General features: G+C 44.9%; 2 protein-coding genes across 8 annotated transcripts; both read right to left on the minus strand.

Moving 5' to 3' along the window:
* LOC8081775 lies at positions 2,347-9,397 on the minus strand. 6 transcript variants are annotated; one of them, XR_002450297.1, is made up of 10 exons: positions 8,817-9,393; positions 8,662-8,719; positions 8,463-8,518; positions 6,818-6,922; positions 6,330-6,657; positions 6,113-6,241; positions 5,284-5,652; positions 5,112-5,183; positions 3,314-4,715; positions 2,347-2,361 (listed from the first exon to the last, which is right to left on the minus strand). XR_002450297.1 is itself a non-coding variant. In XM_021454279.1 (6 exons), exons 4-6 carry the CDS (start codon positions 6,188-6,190, stop codon positions 4,578-4,580), a joined length of 585 nt encoding a protein of 194 aa, XP_021309954.1. In that variant the 5' UTR covers positions 6,191-6,241; positions 6,330-6,657; positions 6,818-6,922; positions 8,124-8,456; the 3' UTR covers positions 4,180-4,577. The 6 variants fall into 6 exon arrangements, 2 of the variants coding, with proteins under 2 accessions (XP_021309954.1, XP_021309953.1); XR_002450298.1 differs by lacking the exon at positions 2,347-2,361 and adding an exon at positions 7,156-8,152 and having other exon boundaries at positions 4,180-4,715; positions 8,817-9,397; XR_002450299.1 differs by lacking the exon at positions 2,347-2,361 and adding an exon at positions 8,124-8,152 and having other exon boundaries at positions 4,180-4,715; positions 8,817-9,390.
* On the minus strand, positions 10,055-13,436 carry LOC8081776 (DIMBOA UDP-glucosyltransferase BX8). 2 transcript variants are annotated; one of them, XM_021452368.1, is made up of 2 exons: positions 11,846-13,436; positions 10,055-10,480 (listed from the first exon to the last, which is right to left on the minus strand). In XM_021452368.1, exons 1-2 carry the CDS (start codon positions 13,141-13,143, stop codon positions 10,264-10,266), a joined length of 1,515 nt encoding a protein of 504 aa, XP_021308043.1. In that variant the 5' UTR covers positions 13,144-13,436; the 3' UTR covers positions 10,055-10,263. The 2 variants fall into 2 exon arrangements, with proteins under 2 accessions (XP_021308043.1, XP_002461724.1); XM_002461679.2 differs by lacking the exon at positions 10,055-10,480 and having other exon boundaries at positions 11,558-13,434.

Genomic DNA, 24,048 nt, shown 5'->3' on the forward strand with positions numbered 1-24,048 from the left:
ATTGCACCGGTGGGAAATTTTGGACAAGTCGCGGGAGTGTTCCTCGCTGAGAAACACTCACCGGACGCTGGCCTTTGAGGCACCGGACGCTGTGGCTGAGCGTCCGGTGTGCTGTGGTGCTAGGGTTAAGCACCGGACGGAGAACACCGGACGCTGGGAAGCTCCTGTTCATGCGTCCGGTGCTATCTGACTTCGGTCGGAGTGTTTGACTGGAAGCACCGAACGCTCAGGGAGCGTCCGGTGGTTAGCGTCCGGTGTGCGGGCGTTTTTGCGACCCTCTCTGCGCATGGGTCCGGTGAGCACCAGACGCTACAGGTGCTTAGCGTCCGGTGACCCGCAGGTTTGCGGAACTCTCTGCGCATGAGTCCGGTGTGCACCGGACGCGCTCAGCGTCCGGTGCACTGCAGGTGACCGTTAGACTCTGACACGCGGCTGACGTTGGAGCACCGGACGCAGGTGCTGAGCGTCCGGTGCCCCTTTAAGAGCGTCCGGTGACCCCACAGTTTGCCTAGTGTAAGAGGCAACGGCTCTATTTGTTTGAGGGGCTATATATACGTGTTTGGCTGGCTTGGGGCTCACTCTCTTGGCATTCTAACATACTAGACATCCTTGTGAGCCTAAGCAAACTCCTCCCACTCATCTTCTTCATAGATTATTCATCTTTGTGAGATTGGGAGTGATTCCAAGTGCATTTGCTTGAGTGATTGCATCTAGTGGCACATGGGGATCGTTCTAGCTGCGGTTTTCTTGTTACTCTTGGTGGTTGCCGCCACCTAGACGGCTTGGAGCAGCGGAGGAGGATTGGCACGAGTTGGTGATTGTTCGTGGCCATCTCCCGGTGATTGTGAGGGGTCTTGTACCTTCCCCGGCGGAGAGCCGAAAGGTAACTCTAGTGGATTGCTCGTGTCATTGAGTTACCTCACTTGTGGTAGGTTCTTGTGGTGTCCTAGTGAGGACGAGGTTCGTGATACACCTCTTAGCCACCGAACCACCAAGTGTTGGTCGACACAACGGGGACGTAGCGTGCCGGCAAGCACGTGAACCTCGGGAGAAAATCATGTGTCTTCATTGTGATTGTGCTTTGGATTTCTCCCGGTGATTGGACTTCATATTATTAATTGGTTCATCCCCTCTACGTGGTGGTATAAAGATCAAACTCTCTCTCTTACTTTCTTGCAAACTAGAGTAGCTTACTTCTTGTATAGAAACTTTAGGTAGCTCTCCAGTGTAAGTAGAGACTTAGTTCTTGTGTGCATAGTGATCATAGCAACTAGAATTGTTGGGTAGGTGGCTTGCAAACACCCCATTAGAGCTAGAGCAAAAAGCTTCGCTTTGTTATTTACTAACCTCTTGCTCTAGTGTTTTTTGTAGAATTTTTAAATAGGCTATTCACCCCCCCTCTAGCCATATTAGGACCTTTCAGAGCTCCGCTTGCACCCAATGGAGGATAGCTTTGGTGTGCTATGACTCCGCTTGGGTGGTGCCCCCCATAGAAGTACGGCGTGCAGGGGTAGACGGTAGGAACAGCGCCGGGCGTGTAGGAGTAGACGCCGGGAACAGCGCCGGGGCCGTATGGGACGCCGACCGGGTAATGCGCCTGCAACGGTGGCGGCGGGTAACAAACCGGCTAGTAAGGTGGCACCCAGAATGGATGATAGGCGACGCCGTAGCTGGGAACTGCGTTGGCGTCGGCGTCGACGCCCGAAACGTAGGCACCGGTGGCTGGAGGGAGGAGGGCCGGCGCGTTGACGTTCTGTCCAACCACTACAAAAAATGTGCCATCTTTTGACATTTGATATATGTCATAATTCATGCGAAATAAGTCACAAAACACCATTTACGACATAAAGTTGACGAAAACTGAAATGTCAAAAGATGTGCGTCTTTAATAACAACTTGTGACGTTTAAGTGTTCATGTCGTAATATTATGACATTGGTTTTAGATGTCACAAGCGTTTATGACTTCTACTTTTATGTCATAGATTCTTAGACCTTGTCACATAGGATGACTCATTGTTTTGGCTCGATCCATACCATCACGTACCCCACCCACACATCAAACAATCCACATTACCATGTGTATGTCCAACAATATATATTCCATTCATGACCAAATCAACAGGTTCACAAGTCATTCATCAATATATTTATTACATTCATCACGAACACCAAACTATAGTTCAATAAGTGACCTTAGTCACAAAGTTATCTCAGATAAAATAAACAAATGAAATCACACATCCCTATCTCACAAGTGACCTTAGTCACCAAACTAATAGTTCAGCAGGTGCTGGCAGCTTGGCTTTCTTGGTGTCAGGAGCATGAGTGAATACCTTAGGTTGCTGGAATTTCTCCATGTCCTGTAGAAAAAACATTAGAATTAAACATCACTTGTTGAAACAAATGAAAAAGTTAAAAAGGAACTTTACATATGTAAGCTGGAAGAAATCAAACAACGGTTATAATAATCTTTGCATATATGATCTCACTACACCAACATCATACATTGTTTGAACAGTACTTAGAGGGACACTTTCTTTATCATTTTATAGAGGTGCCCCTTCTGTTCACTAAAAAAACCTTAATGATGGATTATGTAGTTTACCAAAGATTTAGGTAATATAGTGGATGAAGTGAAGTTGAAGCTAGTTTACTTAGCGCAATCGTCCTCTCAATGCGAGGGATATGAGGATGGTAATCTGGGCAGTTTGAGTTATCAAGAGGTAAGAATTTTATTTCAGAATTGGTTGTTATATAAGTAGTAGATTTCGAAAACCTACAAGTATTTACACTAAGGTCGCAAAAAAAATTCAACTTTGGGGCATATTGCAGAAACCTAAGTTGCAGTTTTTCTGCAATAAGATGTTTTTTTAATGCAATCTGCAATAAGATGTCAAAATAGTTTTATGTTTTTGAGGAAGTTATTGCTTTTTGCAAGATGTCAAAATAGTATAGATTTCTATAATAGGCCCCAGAAGTTGCAGTTTTCAACCCTTGTCGAAATACTTTTTAGGTTTTTGAATTTACTCTTCTATAATTGCAGCATGTATTTCATGATCTATGCCAACTGTGATAGAACACTTGGGCTTATTCTCTTGTAGTTACTGACTATAACATTTTGCACTGATAATTGATTCTCTCTCCCAATATCCACCTTCTAAAACTGAGAGTGGTTCTTTCTTTGCAGGAAACAAAAGAACCTAAAGAATCAGAAAAAATAATCACTGAGGTGAACCTTTTTATATAAAACTTGTCAAGCTGTACCTACTAAAGATTCTAGATGTAGTACTTTTGCACTTGAAATACTCATACCTCAAAAGTCATCAAGTTTGTAGCATCAGCACGTCATTTGCTTAAATATTGCACTGAAGTAGATGGAGTTAACCATTGCTCTAAATGTATCACTTGAGCTCATTCTGGTAGTCTGCCACTGGATGAAAAATATTGAAGATTCATGTGTAAGTAAGTTGCCAGCTAAAACACTACTGTTGCAAATTTATTACAGTTCTATGTTTATCAATTCAACTAAGCTAGCATACAAATAAAAGATGATAATACTTATAATCTCTAGATTCATATATTCTCATCCAAACAGTAAACTACCACTTAGCAAAAAAGTGGTGTGAAAAAAGAAAAGAGATGGCTGCATTTACATGAGCATTGAAGAAACAAGATCACTGAAATCAACTTACCAAGGCACATCTCCAATCAACTGTAACATCCTGAAGTTAAAAATCAGGAAACATTTTCAAAACTGGAACAACACTTATTTCAAAAACAGTAAAAAATTAAAGCTATGTAGATAGATATCCCTCCAAGCAGTGACACATTCTTGACTCACAATTGGAGCATTAGAGCAGGACAACAAATAACATAATTGGAGCAGATAATAGATAAAAGATAGCTTCAACTTACAGGAAGAAGTATTAGAGTATTAACAAAGTTGATGGATAGTATAGGAAATAAAGAAATTCATAGAGAGAGACAGAAAAATTATGCTCGCCCAGATTAAAATTTTATCTTCTGTGCACATATCCACACAGAAAAATAATATTACACGCACAGGAAAAAGAAGCCAATTGCACAGGGAAAACATGTATTTTTCTGTCGGTCTAGTGAACTCACAGAAAAATATCTTTTGCCCAGGAAAAAGTTACACACACAGAAAAAATATTCTATTTTGAAACTGTAGCAATAGCATATATATTTTCCACACTATAATTTCATGACACATCACAAATGTTCTGACATCAATACATATAGGATACATCACAATATGGTCTCCAAATATTCAACACATTCCATAGACGATGTCCAAATGTTCTGACGTCGATACATTCAAAAGCATTACCATCTCATCTCAGCGGTTCAAGTTTCAACCAAGATGACTAAACTACCAGCGCATCATTGAGTCATATAAGTAAGACCACAACTAAAGATTAGAGCGCTACTAGTTACATTCAAAAGCATTACCACAGCTAAAGATTAGAGCCTCCTACTAGTTAATGTGCAAAAGCACAACACTACAAAAGAAGAAACCACCATCACATCCATGTTTTGCAACTAAACAGCACCATCAAATCGATGCATCATCTCCATTGTTGTCGGAACCTTGATTGTTGGCAACAATTGTAGCATGAAGGTCTTCATTGGTGTGCCCAAAATCATTGGCATTGTTGGCAGATTCTGAGACAGCATGAGAAGAACCGGTTGCCTGAATGTGAACAAAATTACATTAGATTCTACGTGGAATTTTCTCCCAATAATATATCACTTTTAGCAAAGGCTCTAAATTTGATGTAAAGTCATTTGAATATGGTACCATCATTTGAACAAGGTTTATAGTGTTTAAACTGCTAGTTTTCAAGGTTGAAACACTACAAACCTACATAAGGTCATTTCCTCACTGCAATAGCTATGCAAATTCACTGCAGTAGCTATACAACAATCAACATGAGGCCACTTCCTCACTGCTGCACTGTTTGTTGCCATTCTGAATAGTACCCCACAAAATACTAATTAGTTTGTACTTCCATTCCATCTTAAGATCTCTAAGTGATGGATCTAATAGCTACAAAACATGTTGGTAGTGGAATGAAGATATACTCACAATTGCTTGCGTAGCGGACAAGCGTCGTAACGCTTCTTCTGGTACTACCCTTCATGTGTCCTCACAAAGTTTCTACAAGTGTATTGCAAGTACAGATATTTCAAATTGAAATCATAAGATAATTCACATATAACATTAATTAGTGAAGTATTTACAAGACCAGTGCACATACCAATACCAAGTCTACAAGAACTTTGTTTTGCTGTAGTGCGTTGTCCTTTTCATGATTCTCTTGTTCTAGCCTTCCATTTGCACGACGTAGCTGTTCCATTTCGCGAGACATGTTTTGCATAGTCATTGAATTTGATGGGAACACACTTCTTTCCCTTCCGGCTGCCCTAACATCTGAAGATTTAACAGCACCATTTGCTATGGCAAGACGCCCATGCTTTCTCAGGCCACCACTAGACACATCATATAGTGCCTTCCCATTCAAATATTGCTCTTGCTCGACCTCATGCCCATCCACTTCCATGTCTACACCATCTCTATCCTCTTCGTTTGCACATTCTATCCTCTTAACAGCAACAAGATAGTCGTCCTATATGCACACACCCGAACAAGGTAACAGTCATGGACAATTTCATGATCTTTTAGAAAATCATACATGCAGATAGAAAGTTTTTTTATTAAGCTAAAGAACATAACTCTAAATAGGAAACATGTTCTACAAATGTACAGATAGGCAAAACTTGCTAACATAGTATTCTGAAATTTCTGGACTGCAGCAAGATTGTCACTTAAATAAATCATTACTAGAGTTCTAGATCACAAAAAATTATGTACTTTAACACTTTGGAAAGCTTAAGAAGTTCTCCATATCTTTCAAATTATAATATAGGTCTGATTCTTAAGTCAACAGGGTGAAAAGGCACAAAGAAGCATTGCTGTGCACATATGAACATAACCTGACAGGAAACTTCAAAATTTCATATCTGGAGTTGTCCAACAAAAAATATTTGTTCTCAAACACGCCCAGAGAATTATACAAGTGAACATACCATGCGTTGTTGGGCTTTGCGGCTAATGATTGGACCACATCTACCATTGCTATCCAAACTTTTCCTGCCAGATTTCATCGCAGCAAATACATTAATAGGGGTTCCTTTCTCTGGTCCAAATTTAGCTTCCTAGAAAACAGTAAACTTTCAAATGAGATGAATTTACAATAGGCTACTAAGTTCTTAGAAAGACACTAAAGAATGTACACATGCATACCAATACTTGTGTCTCTGAATGGTCTAGACCCTCCTCGGTTTTGAGCAATATCTTCACTACTTGAGCGAGATGCTTGCCCTCTCTTACGTTTTACCTTGTACACATCTGAGCACCAATAAGCACAAAGGAGCAACCACACCTCATCATTCAACCACTTGAGCTTTGCTTGCTTGTACTGCTCATACTCGAGGTCAATATGGCACGCTATTGCATCCTTGATTTCTCTGTGTTTTATTTCCCTGTAGTACTCCTTAACAACATCCACACGGACTTGGTACATCATGTCCTTCATCCTTTTCTTCAAACATTTTTCTACATTTTTCTAGTTCTGTTTCAAATATTAATATATTAGATATCACAACAAAGGAAGCTCAACTATTTTTGGTGCAAGGAAGACATTCCAAACTTAGACAAGTGGGCACACAAATAAAATGTAGAATAACAACATCATCATACTACAAATAGATCAAATGAAGAAAGAAGTGTACCTTGAGTCTCAGTCACAGGTCCTCAACAATTCTTCACTATCTTTAAAGTACACACCGCCTCCAATAGAAACCTTTAGTCCTTAGTTAAAAATCTCCAAATCTCCACTGCAGTACATCAGGGACACACAATAAAAATTTTTGGCACAATTTTTTTAATGCTATCATTGAGGCCACTCTGACTATTATGCTATCTATAGGTACTGAACATGCATGTTATTACAATATCAATAAGAATCATACATACTCTAAATAGACAAGGAAACATGTTTTACTTCAATATACATATAGACACACATAGAGAAAGGAAGGATACTATATTTAGGGGAGAAACACAGAACCTGAAAAATCTTTTCAGATTTGAAGGAGACAACACCGGAAGCAGACTTTTTGACTGAAGAAACGGGTGGTGGAGATTGATGGGGCGACGAAGGCGTCATGCAAGGACATGCAACGGATGGGAGGGAGACCAGGGCGGCGGGATAGGGGATGCTCGTGGTTGGCTGTGCATGCGCTAGGTCCACAACTAGAGGGCCAACCGCTGGCTTGGGGCCGAGAACTGGAGGGGCTATGGCCACCGGCAGCAGGTAGATCTAGGGGCAGCGGGCGGCGTCCATGGAGCTGCGGCCAGCTGTGCACTGCGGTCTGGCCTGGAGCTGCGGGCGGCGGACCGGCTTAGAGCTGTGGGCGGCGGACCAGCCTGGAGCAGGGGCGGAATCACGGAGGGAGCTGGCGGCGGACCTGAGCGCGACGTGATTTTGGTGAGCGGATGGGAGGGAGTCACGCCAGGAGAGGATAAGGTTGCCGCATGTGGAGGATAGGTTTAGGGGGTTTTATTTTTTTTTTTTAATTTTTTTACCATCTTATCTATTCGACACCGCGCCAATACCAAAAGCTAGGCGCCAATGCCAAAAGCAGAGCGGGAAAGGAAAATCTATGCGCGGGACTTAATTTTTTCCGTGAGTTAGTAAATTTAATCTGTGTGTAAGAAACAACCCGACAGAATAATTATAATTTTTCTGTGCGTGCATATAGTTTTTTCTGTGAGGTTAGCAAAAACCGACAGAATAATATTAAATTTTCTGTGTGTATTCACACGCACAGAAAAAGTACTCTATTTTTCTGTGAGTAATTGGATTTTTCTGGCGGTATTTTTGAAACTCACACTATTATTGCTAATTGTTCTGTGTGTACTGAGAAAAACACACAGAAAAATTCAACACCCACAGAAGTATCACACAGCCAAGACACTGATCTGAACCTTGACAACGACACTGAAACTGTAACTAGGGAGAGCAGGGAAGCATACATGTTGGAGAGTAGCCTGCAACTAGACACCTGCAGAAAATAGCAAACACACACACACTAGTGACTACAAGTAGCGCAGCCAGGGAAGTGACCAATACGTAACTGAATGTGTGGAGTAACTGAAGGTGGAACTAAGCCAGTCCAAATAGAGCAAATTTTAAGGCACAAGCTGTTGAAAGGGTACCCCAAAGACCAAGAAGACGATGGGTGAAAACACAGTATATCCAATCTTAGGGTATTTCTATCTACTCTAATTAGTGTACTAAATTTTGACACAATGGACATATGACCTGAACACTTTCTGAAAAATAAAAAACATGTCTACCCTTCTTGGAAGTACCTGTGTAGCCTTCAAACTGAGGTAATCTTGAGTACCTTGTTTACGTATTAGCAAACCTGATAAAACAATTAATATTTAAGAAAGCAAATGATGCACAGTTAGGAAAATCTGAGATCTACATTATTGGGGGCCAAACCTGACACACATGTGACAGGAACGGAAATAATCTAGAACAATACAAAGATATTAGGGGCCAGACCTGAGATCTGCATGTGAAGTGCATGTCTCTGCTAATCTGATTGTAGTTTTAATAATGGCTACAAACACAGGTAGGAAAACCAGAGATCTACATTATTAGGACTCAATTTGACAGGTAACACCAATTTACTTGAAATTTTATTAAAAACAAATTACCTGCATTGGTGGCCAGATCCTTCTCTCAGAGGCCCAACAAAGGGCCCGAACTGGGAAGCTTGGCATATGTTGGGAGCGTAGCAGCTTAGAGGAGGGGTGAGGTGGCGCCCGGTCATTGTTGACACTATCCAACCATGGATCCAAGCTGCCTGTGCACAGATCGACACCGCTCGGTCAAGGCATGACAACCCAGCCACAGATCGATGATTCGGCGCCGGCCAAGATGGGGTCGTCGGCCTCGGACAGAGAGGCTAGCAGCTTCGATATGGCGCCGGCTATTGACACGACTATGGGCTTGCCAGCCCTCAGATGGGAGCAAATCGAGAGGCGGAGGCGCGTAGGGGCGGAGAGAAGCAGTGGAGTGTCGGAGGTACGGGGTTGCTCTTGGATCTGATAGGAGCGGATGAAGAGAGGGAGGAGTGCATTGAGGCAGCTGCGACGGCAGTGCGAGTTGCGGCAGGGCAGCGGTGCGGCAGCAGGAGGACAGCGTCAAGTTCTTTTTTGGGGGAAAAGGCAACACGGGTTTGCAGGACGACGGAGAGTGCCGAAGAAGCTTTGTGGTCTGCTCTCTTCCAGGATGTGGCGTGCTGAGTTTTCAGGGTTTGGGTTTTAGACGGGGGCTTGGGTGGCACACAAAATTTTTTCACGGACAACATTTTTCCCACCATTTTGGGTCTTGTTTAGTCCAAAAAATTTTATAAAATGGACATTGTAGCACTTTTTTGTATTTGATAAATACTTTTCAATTATTGACTAACTATACTTAAAAGATTCATCTCGTAAATTATAGGTAAACTATGCAATTAGTTATTATTTTTATCTATATTTAATACTTCATACATGTGCCGTAAGATTCGATGTGATGGAAAATCTGAAAAAATTTTGCAAAATTTTTTGCGAACTACAAGGCCACGGTGTCCGCACATGGCTTTTATCCTTTTATTGTTATTTTAACTCATGATAGAAAAATAATAATAATAAAAGTTAGACAGAAAACTTCATATTTTCTAAGAATTGTTTAAATATCTATATAATAATTCTATGTTTTTGTCAGTAATCGATAGTTACAGAATAATTGTATATTTTTATATCAATAGCTCACTCTGAAGTGGATGTTAGGCCAACAAAGTGCCTAAATACATAGAGAGAAATAAAAAAATGCTTACGAGACCCACTTGACTAAGTTGAGGTGGGACCCACATTGATAATTGGGCCCACATGCCACCTAGAAAAAACGATTACACTCTATCCGTGTCTTAGATTTATGACAATAATGATTTTACCATTATAACATGGTAAAGATTGTCATGATATGGACATTGACTACATTGAAGACACTTTTTGTGACATAAAATCATTTATGTCATTAAGTTTGAGATGGCTTTCAAAGGAACGTCATAAACTGATCGATTTAGTGACATTTTAATCACATGTCATGCTATAATCGTCATAAGATGACACATTTCTTGTAGTGAACGTTGCCGAAATTGTAGCCGTCGCCGACATTCGTCGACGGGATCGTCGAAACGGTCGACGCCGCCATGTTATAGGTTGGATCATCTGGCATCGTCGCCATGAGATTATCCAGTAGCGGCGTTAAGTTGAAGTATTGGTTCTCGTAGCTTGAGCCTTCGCTCGCCATCGCACGGAGATAGAAGTTCACCCTAAAAACCAAAAGTTTTTAAGATTCTCCGTCACATCAAATCTTGTGGCACATGCATGAAACATTAATATAGACGAAAACAAAAATTAATTACACAGTTTAGCTGTAAATCACGAGACGAATCTTTTAATCCTAGTTAGTCTATTATTAGATAATATTTGTTACAAACAAACAAAAGTGCTACAGTACCGAAAATTTTTCACTTTTCGGAACTAAACAAGGCCAGAGGGGAGAGCGCGAGGCTGAGTTGCGTGTGCGGCTTGAGAGGCTGAGTTGTGTGTGCGGCTTGAGAGGCTGAGTTGCGTGTGGCTTAAGTTGGACCCAGGGTATAGCGTGAGGCTGAGTTGTGTGTGCGGTTTGGAGTTACGTCCGGAGGTGCATATAGATATATATACTGAGCCGGGCAGTGGGAGAGTGCTCTCTGTGACAGTTGCCAGATACACACACTTGCACAATGGATAAAGAACTGAGCCAGACAGCGGGAGAGTGCTCTCTGTGACACACACACACTTGCACAATGGATAAAGAACTGAGGCGGACAGCGGGAGAGTGCTCTCTCTGACGGTTGTCATGTACACACTTGCACAATGGATAAAGAACTGCATCGCGGTAGCGCTCAGACCAGTCACAAGAGCGCACCATGTGGCCACGAGCCAGGAGCACTATTCGCATGCAAGCACTGCTGTGCCACCGAGCCTCATGCGGCCTGTTTGCATGTGGCCACATGCAACTACAGTTTCGCTTTTTTGTCTTGCATTGCTCCTCCTCCAGCATGCATGATAGTTTCTAAAATTTTTTGTTTTATGATATTATAGCATTTTCATTTTTATTTGACAAATATTATCTAATTATAGACTATTCATCTTGTGATTTACACACAAACTATATAATTAGTTTTATTTATATTTATATTTAATGCTCCATACGTACGTCGCAAGATTCGATGTGACGGTGAATTTTTGAAAAATTTTGGCTACTTTTTGGTAACTTTTCAAAATTTTCCGTCCACATCAAATCTTGCCGTAAATAAATAGAGCATTAAATATAGACGATACTAAAAACTAATTGGACAGTTTACTTGTAAATCACGAGATGAATCTTTGAGTCTAGTATCAGCTATTATAAGCTGCAATTGTAAACCCGCAGACCATACAGGATGTAGTCAACCAACTTGTCAATGGCGATCTGAGAAGACCCAGACGACCTCTCCAAGCAGCCTTCTACTTTTGCCCTAAGCTCCTGTGCTCTTTCCCTCATCTCACCTCCCTCCCTCTCACTCATCAACTTGCTAATCGCGTCCTTGATCTTCCCCCTCTCCAGCTCCCCTTCCAGCTCCAACCCGACACCCCAAACATCCTGCACATACCTCGTGTTCATCATCTGGTCCACGGCGTCCGGCCGGCAGATCATCGGGACCCCCTCGCTGATCGCCTCCAGCGTCGAGTTCCACCCGCAGTGGCTCCAGAACCCGCCCACCGCGCGGTGGCCCAGCACCTCCTGCTGCGGCGCCCACCGGACCACCATGCCTCTGCCGGCCTTGACGGCGTCCTCGACGCCATCCGGCAGCCGCCGCCGCACGCTGTCGCCGCCGTCACAGCCTCGTACCTGGTTGGGTCGGACGACCCAGAGGAAGGGGTGGCCGCTCTCCGCCAGACCCCAGGCCACCTCCAAGAACTCGCTCCAGTCCATGGCCGCCATGCTCCCGAAGCTCACGTACAGCACTGACCGGGACCGCTGCGCGTCCAGCCACTCGATGCAGCTGCGGTCAGGGGCGAGCAAGCTGCTCCTGGAGGAGTTGTTGGAGGAGAGCTTGTGGAGTGGGCCGGCGGCGAGGATCACCGGGAGGTCGTCGGCGGCGAGCTCGTCGCGGAGCCTCCCGATCTCGGCCGCCTCCAGTGCCTCGAACGTGTTGATGACGAGGCCGGAGCAACCTCTCACTGTCTCGCTGGCCCGGGCGAGGACTCTGCGGACCAGCTCGTGGTCGCTGTGCTTTGAGTAGACGAGGTCCTTCACTCGCAGAGGCGGCAGCTCCGGCACCGGCGTGCACACCTCCGACTCTCGCGGCGGCAGGTAGCCCTTGTCGTGCAGCATGGGGTACGCCAGGAAGCAGCCGAAGCAGGCGGCGCTGCCGGTGCGCAGGACCAGCGTGGGCAGCCCGATCTTCCTGGCCGCCATGTGCACGGCGAGGAGGTTGGCGTCGATGAAGAGGCACGCGGCGCGGGGGTGGGAGGAGGAGTGGGACTCGTCCGCGAGCACGGCGGACGCCAGCGCTTCCTCGACGGCGGACGACGCCTCCATGGCGGCGTTCATGGCGAGGATGATGTCGATGATCCTCCCCGTGGCGACGACGTCGGCGGGCGTGCCGTCGGCGACGGCCACGAACTGGAACTCCGGGTACCGCGCCGGGTCCAGCGCGTTGAAGCGCGTGTGCAGCACGGTGACGGCGAGGCCCCGGGAGTGGAGCACCCCCGCCAGGTGCAGCATCGGGTCGATGTGGCCCTGGAACGGCAGCGGGAACACCAGCACGCGTGCTGCACTACGCGGCTGCAGATGAGGACCCCTGCTGCCGTGGACGTCGCCGTCGCGAGCTTCTTGGACGCCGGCCATCGCTACTGCCTGCTGTGCGCTGGTGTACGCTCGGTGACGGTGAGCGCTACTGAGCATGTACTGGACTACTGGTGGATGGATGGGCAAAAACAAGTTGGGGATACAGCATACAGGATGTTTCGTGTTGATCGATGATCGAATGAATTATTGGACGATGGTAGTTTTGGTACACATGCGTCATGCTGCGTGCGTGGCAACAATGAAGCGCCTGCACCTTCGCTTGACGTCATTGGTGACGAATCGGGGCTGTTTGGTGGTTTGAAAATGAAATTATTGTTGGCTATTTTAATATGAGAGAAAAATATTTTTGGCTGATAGAAAAAATACGGCTAAATAAGAGTTGTTAGGCATTGTCTGATGCTATCACTCTCCAAAGTGCAAACTGATCATTAAGACTACGAGTTATTTGTTTGAGTTTATCTGTTGAATTTATTAATCATTTAACAGTTTTTTTCTTTCAACGATACCCTTTCTGTCAAGCGAATAGTCTACCTTTTGTCAGCGGACATCGTCTGATCATTGGGGCGTGTGCTGGCAACGCAATCGCACAAGTTTGGTCTTGTTTTGGAGTCGGATAATACCAACACCAGAGCTAAAGGACCAAAATGCCCTTGGAAAGGAATTGATATCAACCTCTCACGAAGCATAGGACAGGGATTCAATGATTTGTCTTGAGCAAGTTACATTGTAACCTACCTCCTCCATCTATTCCTCCAAGGTCTTGTTTAGTTCAAATTTTTTTTTGTAAAATTTTAAATTTTTCAGATATTCTTCGTCACATTAAATTTTACGGCATATGTATAAAATATTAAATATAGATAAGAAAATAACTAATTGCATAGTTTTGTCTGTAACTTACGAGACGAATCTTTTTGAGCCTAACTAATCTATGATTGGATAATATTTGTCAAATACAAACGAAAGTGCTACAATGTCTATTTTGTAATTTCTTTTTTTGGAACTAAAATCAGATGGTTGTCTCCGTGCCATCGCCGCCGCCATTGGTCCCACCAGGCTAGCAAGGACGTGCCACCCACCTAGGATGCGTCTGCTTCGAGTACCGCTAGCATGGTCCACCAGACCTGGCGCGAGTACGAGCACGAGGCGACGATGTCGTCAATGGTTTCGGGATCTTGGTCGCAGAGGTAGCAGTGGTCGTCTGCGTGTAGCCCATGTCGTCTCCTCCTATCCGCGGTCCAGTGGCGTCCCCGGATGGCAAGCCATAAGAAGATTTTGACTCGAAGGGGGGCCCATGTCTTCCATATCCTGGAGCATCCACGGATCGGGTGTGATGCTGTGAGCAGCGCCTGGTATGCTGACCTAGGGGTGTACTTGCCATCCGCTGTCCAACGCTAGATCAGGCTATCCTCGTTGTCGCCCAACTGTATTTGGGACACTAGGTCCCACAGCCTGAGGTAGTCTAGGATGGCCGAGGTGGTGATCCCTCTGGAGATCTGGCGTACCCAAGCCCTTCCAGCCAAGCCTGCGGCGACGATTGTCATCTTGATGTCCCTTTGGTTGACGAATTCTAGGAGTGAGGGCGCAACATCCTTCACCGTCTGGCCCTGGATCCATCTCCCTTCTAGAATGCCGTGGAGCGGCCGTTCCTGAGTATGGTGTACGTGGAGGCGTTGAAGAAGGCCTGCACTTCCTTGGATGGAGCGATGTGCAGGTTTGTCCAGGCCCTGCTCTCGTCGACTTGCTGCAGCCACAACCATCTGGTTTGTAGGGCAATGCTGGTCAGGTGCAGGTCGGGGATGCCGAGGCCCCCAAGGTCGGTCGGGCGGCAGACTGTTCGCTAGGCTACCATGCACTTTCCCGCCTCTTTTCCGGTCCATAGGAATCTGCGGCAGATGGCGTTGATCTCTTCTATTGCCCAAGGTGGTAGGCCGTCCGCAATGAGGGTGTAGATGGGGATGGCGGAGAGGACTGATTTTACCCAGATCAGCTGCCCGCTTCTGGCCATGAGCGGCCCGTAGCATCCTGCGAGCGGCCCGTAGTAAATTTCTTCACTTGTTCATTGAGCTCATTGTTCTCCTTCAAAAGGTTAGTCTCACAAGACAAAGAAGTAGAACAAGCATCTATATGTGAAGAACATGGCATAGATAATAAATCATCACAAGAGGTGGATACATGCTTCTTGCCTACATCACAAGGGTTAGTAACAATATGTGATTGATCATTTGACCCAAATGATGAGCTCTCACTAGTTTTAGTTTCTTCATTAGACATCTTCTTAGTGAGAGAAGCATGATCTTCTACCAAGTTATCATGAGCAACACAAAGTTCCTCATGAACTAATTTTAGCTCCTCATGTGAACAAGTAGTAACATAAAGTAGATGCTTTTGTTGTTCACATGTGGTCTTTAGAAATGAGTTTTCATTTTTCAGTTTACTTGTTTTAGCCATCTCATTTCTTAAAGCTTTGGTGAGTCTACATACAAGCTCAAAATTTGGATCATCACAATCAACAATCACATCACCAATAGATACCATAGTGTCACCATGTGACATGAAGCAATGTGGTGATGTAGTAGATGAGCTTGTGGAAGCATCACTCTCATAGCCATCATCTTCATCATCAAGTGTGCATGGAGTAGCATCATCATTTGCATCATTTGTGGCATCATCATCGTCCTTGTCAAGTGATCTTGTAGAATGATCATCATCTTCTTCACTTGACAATGAGGTGGAGCAATCCTCCACAACCACCATGTTGTGGTCATGCTCAACATCCTCATTTGTGCCCACCTTTGGCACATCATCTTCTTTGGATATTGCCCCATATTTCTTATTGAGAAATACCCAAATCTCATGGGCGGACTTCATATCCATGATCTCACCAAATATATTATCTTTCATAGATGAGTAGAAGATGTTAGTAGCTTGGCAATCAAGATGTAGGCATTTCTTTTGCGCTTGAGTTGCAACCTTTTTATCAATTGCACAAGAAAAGCCCACATCTACGATCCACCACATTTGAGGAGAAATAAACTTAAAATTGCATTGCATCCAATTTCTCCACCGTGCAAAGTGTGTGCCATCAAAAATGTGTGGACACTCAACATCTAGCCCATAAGCCGCCATCCTCTCGGGTCGGTGAAGACCACAAATGAGAGACCTAGCTTTGATACCACTTGAAGGGTCGAGATGGCGGACTAGAGGGGGGGTGAATAGTCCTTTCTAAAAAATATTACGCCGGCTAACCGAAACAAATGCGAAATTAAAACTATCGGTCTAGCCAAGACTACACCCCTCTATCTAAGTTCTCTAGCACCTTGTAAAAGATCCTAAACAAGCAAACAAGGTGCTACCTTAGCAAGAGCTCACCTAATCAATTCTAGGAGCAAGGTCACACAAACCTATGCAACTAGTACTTTGCAAACCGGGTAGCTCCTACACAACTAGTAAGCAAAAGCACAAAGCTCCTAAGCTCACTAGCAAGCTCAATAACAAGGCAACTAATGCCAAATTAGAGAGCGCAACTTACTTAGCTACACAAACTAAGCAATGTGACTAACAAGGTTACACAAACCAAATTAGTCATGCAAGGGGAACTACTTCTAGCTACACAAGCAAGAAGGTAACTAGCAAGCTACACAAGCTAACTAATTACAAGAGCAACTACACAAGCACAAGTATATGAATGTAAGAACAAGCTTGTGTTAGGGACTTGCAAACCAACGGGAAGAACAATGTTGACACGATGATTTTCTCCCGAGGTTCACTTGGTTGCCACCAAGCTACGTCCCCGTTGAGACAAGCTCCAAGGTTGCCGCCGGTGCTCTTGCTAGTGGTGACCTGCAAGTCACACTCTCCCACGTGGAGTGCTTACCACAAGCTCTAGCACTTGACCCGGCTGGACCACTTGTCGCTCTTCACGTCTCGCAACTAGAGTTGCTCTTCGCTACCATGCACTTTCCCGCCTCTTTTCCGGTCCATAGGAATCTGCGGCAGATGGCGTTGATCGCTTCTATTGCCCAAGGTGGTAGGCCGTCCGCAATGAGGGTGTAGATGGGGATGGCGGAGAGGACTGATTTTACCCAGATCAGCTGCCCGCTTCTGGCCATGAGCGGCCCGTAGCATCTTGCGAGCCGCCTTTCGATGGCCTCAACGGTCGATTGGATCCTCGCTTTCGGGATCCTCCTTGTGCTCAGCGGCAGGCTGAGGTATGTAATTGGGAATTCGGCGAGCTGGCACCCGAGTATCTGCTGGAGTTGTGGTAGGTTGTCGTCTGGCGTGTAGATCGACGTGATGGAGCATTTGGTGAGGTTTGTCCTGAGGCCCGAGGCCTCGGCGAAGATGGAGAGGATCTCCCTGATAGCCCTAGCATCTGCAGCATTTGGGTGCATGAAGATGATTACATCGTCTGCATAGAGGCTGCAGTGGTGCCGAAGTGTAGGTGGCCGCATCGGCTGTAGCAGTCTGTCATCCGCTGCCGTGGAGACGAGGCGTGTGAGCACCTCCATGGCGATGATGAAGAGCATAGGAGATAGCGAGTCCCCCTGGCGCACTCCTCTCCTGTGCTTGATTGGTGCTCCGGGCCGCCCATTTGTTTTGTTATTACCATCTGAATACTCACATGTGACGCCCCAATATGACAGCTGATGTGACAACCCAAAACTTTACACCCTGGATTTAAACAAGGCCTTAACCGATCAACCCACACAAAATAGTTGCTGATAACAAAACAACTCTACGTCTGTGCTCCATCACTAGGACACCCACAATAGATTACTCATGAACTAGTTCTAAGCATTTGTTTTATACGTATTTTAATAGAAGAGAGAGAAAAACTAACTCTTGATCGAGAGCTAGCTAGGCCTCATAGACACATTCTAAGAACATGTGAGAATGTCACGACGATCTAATCATACTATAAGCCCTTGCTAAAAACTAATATTATTAAAGAGGTTGGTTTAAAGCTAGTAGTTAACTCTTGCTGTTGCGCCTGCCCTAGCTAGTCTCCATCAACCCGATGCAAACAGATCATATAGGATCACAACTTCCAACCTGACGCGGCTTATTTGATCGGTGAAATTAAAATGTATGCATTTGTGTCACCGTCAACAACACTGACGCTGCTCCAGTGACTGAAGCTGTCAACCAATCTGCTTCTGTTGGACATGATATATGGGCACATATACGCGGCGTCGCTGCCTAATCAAGCGTCCGACGCTTCGTGCTGTCTGACAAGCAAATCCTACCGTGACAGGCTAAATTAACTACTGCTATATATTGATTTGTTCTCAAGCAAGGAAGCGCCTATATCCCATTGTTAGTTAGGACTGCTAGATAATGTTTTGTGCCTTCTCAGTTCTCACTCTTTATTATTCCATCCGTTCCAAAGTATAAGTCATTCTAAAAATATTTGAGAGTCAAAATATTTTCAAATTTAACCAAAAATATAGAGAGAAATATAAAGATTTATGTCATAAAATAGGTACACTATGAAAATATAACTAACAAAGAATCTAATAATACTTGGTTGATACCAAAAAATATTATTATTTTGCTATATAAATTTGGTTAAACTTGAAAAATTTTGACTCTTCAAAATTCTTAGAATGACTTATAATTCGGGACGGAGGGAATACTTTTTAAACGCCGATGTAAGCGTCTCTGTATTATACGGGCCCTGGAGAAAGAGAACTCGAACTTGACAATTCTGTTGACACCGATCCTGAGGGCAATGGCGCTGGCGAGCTCGGCGTTCCTATCGGAGTTTTGTGTTCTTGTTCTACAAACACAACCATATTATCTATATATATATCGGAGTTTGGTAACATGATCCATCAATCTAGCTCACCACCACCACCACTATACTCGATTTCAAGCCACGATTTTTTTTAAAGACCACGCCCGGCGTGTATTTCATTAAGGAGTAGAGTTTACAAGAACAACAGTGAAAGGTCCAAATGGCTAGAGGGAGAGGGGGGGTGAATAGCCTATTTAAATTTTCTACAAACTTCAACTAGACAAGTTGATTAGTAAAACAAAAGGCGAAGCTATTCTAACACTAGCACAACTAAGCTATGCAAGCCACCTACACAAGTCTAGCAAGAAAGCTAAACACTAGTTACAACAAGAAAGCACAACTAGAAGCTTGCTACAATCCTAAACAAGAAGACTAAACTAAACAAGCTAAACAACTAGCAAGGTATACAAGTAAGTAAGAAGTGAAGAGTGATTGTTATACCAACGTAGTAGAGTAGAGATATATCCAACCAATCATTCACAATCACAAGAGAATCCTCGGCAAGAGATGACACAAGATTTTTTACCGATGTTCACTTGCTTCCCGGCAAGCTAGTCCTCATTGTGGCGATACACCCACTTGATGGATCACGAGCTAATTGGCAATCCAAAGGCAAACCCTCAGCGGGTGCCGCACATCCACTCACAAGATGGGGATCCTCCAAGCCTCGAGCAATCCACTAGAGTAGCTAATTGCGATCTCCCGCGGGGAAGGCTCAAGAACCCCTCACAAATCACTTGGTGAGGCTCGAAACAATCTCCAATAACGAGCTCAACACCACCGCTGCTCCAAGCCGTCTAGGGCATCGGGAAACACCCAAGAGTAACAAGAAATCCGCAGCAAACTCAAGAATCAAGTGCCACTAAATGCAACTCTCAAAGCAATGCACTTGAATCTCATTCAATCTCACTAGGATTAGCAATCAAGCAAGAAGATGAGTGGAGGGAGTGTTCTCTAGCTCAAAGAATGTCTCAAGTAATCAAAAGTGCAAGAGAGAACCTCCTAAAGCCGGCCACCCTCAATTTATAAGCCCCTCAAAGAAACTAGTCGTTGGCTGTTTTCACTGGGCTGAAATCGAGGGCACCGGACGCTACTAAGTGAGCACCGGACGCTCGACTCCCTGCGTCCGGTGCACTGGAGTTGGCCACGTGTCCGTCTTGAATCTCGCGTGTCAGATCCTAACGGTTACCTGCGGATCACCGGACGCTCTGCAGGTCCACACCGGACGCGTCCGGTGCACACCGGACTCATGCGCAGAGAGTTCCGCAAACCTGCAGGTCACCGGACGCTAAGCACCGGTAGCGTCCGGTGCTCACCGGACCCATGCGCAGAGAGGGTCGCAAAATGCCCGCACACCGGACGCTAACCACCGGACGCTCTCAAAGTGCGTCCGGTGCTCAACCCTAGCAGGGTCAAGCACACCGGACTCTGAGGCCAGCGTTCGGTGCCTCCGCACTCAGCGTCCGGTGAGTGTTTCTCACTGAGAAAACACTCCCGTGACTTCTCCAAATTTCCCACCGGCGTAATAGAAAATATACACTAATTTTTCTCAAAAGCGCCGAAGGGAGAAAGGAACCCAAACCCCTCTCAACCCTAGGAACTCCACCTCCTTTGCAAATGTGCTAACACCAACAAGTGTTCACCACCAAAGTGCATGTGTGTTAGCTTTTCACAAACATTTTCACCAAAAGAGTTAAGTTAGCACTTTACTAGATCCTAATGCATATGCTCAAGATATGGACCTAGTAGCACTTGATTAGAGAGATGATCGTGATTTCCCCTCTTGATAGTCGGCTATCTATCCTAAACCCGGTCAATCACTTCTCTACACATCTTAGACCGGCAAAAGTAAAACCCTATATTTATACCTTTGCCTTGATAACTTTGCTCCTCGTCTATCACCATGATCTCCACTTCATGCTTCATCCCTTTGTGATCATGTGGCCACCTTTCCATGCCACCATGCACCTTCATCACATGTGTTGCTATGCCTAACTTAAATCACTTAAACACAAGGCATTAGCAACTTGGTGTCATTAATTACCAAAACTAAACTTGGGCTTTCAAACAGGTTACACGGTAACCACATGCGGAAACCAGAAAACTAGCAAACCAGAGCCAAGCTAAGACAACAGACAGCGAAGGTTAGGCAGTAGCCAAGGCGGCTAGCCGGGTGATTACATAGAGGGCAACACAGCTAGAAGCGCCTGGATCGGTTTAAAGCCCGCCAAACCTCACACTGCAGCCTCATCAAAGATTTTTGTCAGCAGTTGAGAAGGCGACGAGGACACTGCGTCAAAAGTTCTCGCATTCCGCTCCTTCCAAAGCGTCTAGCCCACTAGGAAGAACAGCGAATCGAAGCCACGACGAAGAAGTTTTGGGACTCCCTTTCTGCTTTGAACCCACCAGCACATGACATGCTCCTCATTGACTGAAACGAATTCCTACAAGCGCAGCCTGTTGAGGCACAGATGCCAGGCTTCCTTACTGAAGCAACAACCCAGGAGAATGTGATCCATCATCTTAGGCAACTGGTCACACATGACACAAGTCGCCGAGCTCTGCAAACCGTGTCGGAAACGTCGTTCGGCAGTCCAACAACACCGATGCAACACAAGCCAGAAAAAGAAGCGCACACGCGGCAGGGCTGTAGTCTTCCAAATTTGCTTGGCGCCAACTGGCGTCGAGGAGCCAATGAACATGGCCCCATACGCTGAGGCGGCCGAGTAGGTGGCATCGGCAGATAGCCTCCAGGTGAAGGTGTCCGGAGTGTCCGAAAGCCGGACATGGTGCAACAAGTCACAGATTTTATTGAAATCAGTCAGCAGCTGTAGGGTGATCGGTCCAGAGATGTGACCAACCCAAGCATCGCCGGGAAGAGCATCCGCAACCAGGCACCGCTTCTTGCGCGCTCGAACGTTTGGCGCAATCGTCTTCATGCTGCAGCCCTGAATCCAACGATTTATCCAGAAGAAAGTTGATTTGCCATCGCCTAGCTGGAGCACAGTTGCTGCTTCAAAGAGTGCAAGAGCCACCCTGTCCTTAGTGCTTGGCGCTGAACCTGCCTGACGGTCCTTCCAGACCCATCGTAGATGCAGCGCCACCCTGTTGACGGTCCTTAATGCTCATATTTAACCATCAACTAATCATGGAAAGGGATCCAAATACAACCAACACCCAGACTTAGGGTTTTATCTCACAGAATTCCATGAGTTTTGGTGTTTGTCTATTTCTGCAGGGGGTTATCAGGAAATACGGAGGAAAGGCCCACACGTCGGGTTTACATAGAGATATTAACGTGCCGCGCAATTTTCTATCATCTAGAAGACTCCAGAAGCCACGGGACCAAAGCGGAGGCCGAGAGGACTCAAGGACAGGGCGCCCGCCCAAGTCCTGAGGGCGCCCGCCCTAGAGTTCTGCCCAATCAGAGTCCAATTCGGGGATCGTGCTCCACCGACCTAAGGATCAAGGATAACCGTTCAATCAATGTCAGTTTGATCCAACGGCCCATATTCACTTGAAGGGACTATAAAACCAGACCCCCTGGCCCCTGGAGATCATACCTCTTCTACAGAATCAAAGTTAGGGTTTCAATTCTTCATCCAAGTAGAGAGGATCCCTCTAGTTCTTCTAGTTCTACCTCTAGTTCATCTAGATCTAGTTCTAGTTCATCTAGTTCTAGTTCTAGTTCCTCTAGTTCTAGTTCTAGTTAGTTCTAGTTGTAATCTAGAAAATAGGGAGAGAGAAGAGGAGAGCGGAGGAGGAGCCGGATCTGTCGGATCTTCCTCAACATTATACTTTTGCAGCATCTGGTTCGTTCTTCATCGTTCTCCAGGTTCTTCAATTCATAATTCCTGAGTTCTTTAATTACTTTTATTTACATTCAAGTTATTTATTGGATTCCCGCTTGCATCAAGTGCTCTAGTCTTTATAACGCTAGAGTAGTAATTAATAGATTAGATGTGGTGTTTAGTCTTGCGATTACCTGGAATTGCACCCAATCCTGCGGATTGTTGTGGTAGCCTTAGGGTAGTGACAGCCCTAACGGTCGACGTATTCCACCACGTTCGGATCGGTGTTTGTAGGACCGTAGTCAGACCTTCCTAGCCCCCTTCTCATCTCTTTCTGTGGTTAGTGCTCTGATGTCCCGATATAGATAATCTTGAAGTAATTCTTGATTCTTAGATCAACTAGAGAACTCTCAGGAAACTTCCTCTCTTCCCACCAAAAATAATTATATAGTTATCCTTGGGCGATCTTGGATCTTAATTAGTACACTCACGTTCCCTGTGGAAAATCGATACTCTGGAATACTCCCGGGTGAAAGCTACATCGGTATCCGTGCGCTTGCGGATTTTTCTGTTTGCGTTTAAAATACCCAACAAGCTTTCTGGCGCCGTTGTCGGGGAACGGTAGCTGTGCTAGTTTCGAACCAAGTCGTCCGTGTATCCTTTTTCTTTTCCTTTTTTACCACACTCACCTTATCATTTTCACCATACCACATGGATTTCACTCTAAGCATTAATGAGCATGGAATTTATTTCATAGCCACTTCATTTACTCCATGCTCATATGCAACATCTTCATAATCCATTGGTCTCTCCAACATCACCACATTCGAGATCTCCAACCCCCTCTTCCTTTCTATTTATAAAAACTTTAAAAGGGCGGTTGTCGATGCATATGTCTATATTAAATATTGCAGATCTCGTTGAGTTGATCTTGATATAGGTTAGCGTTGGAGGGGAAACCACTTCACTGACCTAAATCGATGGTTTCCCAAGGACAAGCTTAGTGTCCTAAAACAAGCACTGATCAGATTGTAACATGAGCTTTTAATTATTTGCAACATTACCTTATGTATTGAGCATATAAGGATAATTGTAGAAAATTCCTTCGGGTATTCTTGTCACTAACCTTTTCAGGATTGGAGCAAGAAGATCGGATGAATGACAAGCACAAGGTATGCCCAACCAACTATCATACAACATTGAATTAAATTCATCCAAACTTGAATTTTGCAAAATTCAAGCTTGGGGGAGTACTTACATAAAAACATCCTTTGCCATGTTGTTATGTTGGTTGTCCCTACCTTTGAGACATGCTCAATTTGTTAAATACTAATCACACTACTTCATCTCCACTTGAGTAGAACTCTATAAATGCTCTCATGCTACCTTTATTTGCTTTAGTATATGTATAGG

This window comes from Sorghum bicolor, chromosome 2, assembly GCF_000003195.3.
Source record: "Sorghum bicolor cultivar BTx623 chromosome 2, Sorghum_bicolor_NCBIv3, whole genome shotgun sequence".
In the NCBI taxonomy this organism is placed as follows: domain Eukaryota; kingdom Viridiplantae; phylum Streptophyta; class Magnoliopsida; order Poales; family Poaceae; genus Sorghum; species Sorghum bicolor.

Excerpts from the sequence above, each read along its gene's own strand:
- LOC8081775 (XM_021454279.1), bottom strand. The coding sequence starts at position 6,190 with ATGAAATCTGGCAGGAAAAGTTTGGATAGCAATGGTAGATGTGGTCCA. Across the intron at positions 5,653-6,112 it reads GCAAAGCCCAACAACGCATG|GACGACTATCTTGTTGCTGT; the intron begins GTATGTTCACTT and ends GTGTGCATATAG. Across the intron at positions 4,716-5,283 it reads TTCTTGTAGACTTGGTATTG|GCAACCGGTTCTTCTCATGC; the intron begins GTATGTGCACTG and ends GTTCACATTCAG.
- LOC8081776 (XM_002461679.2), bottom strand. The coding sequence starts at position 13,143 with ATGCTCAGTAGCGCTCACCGTCACCGAGCGTACACCAGCGCACAGCAG.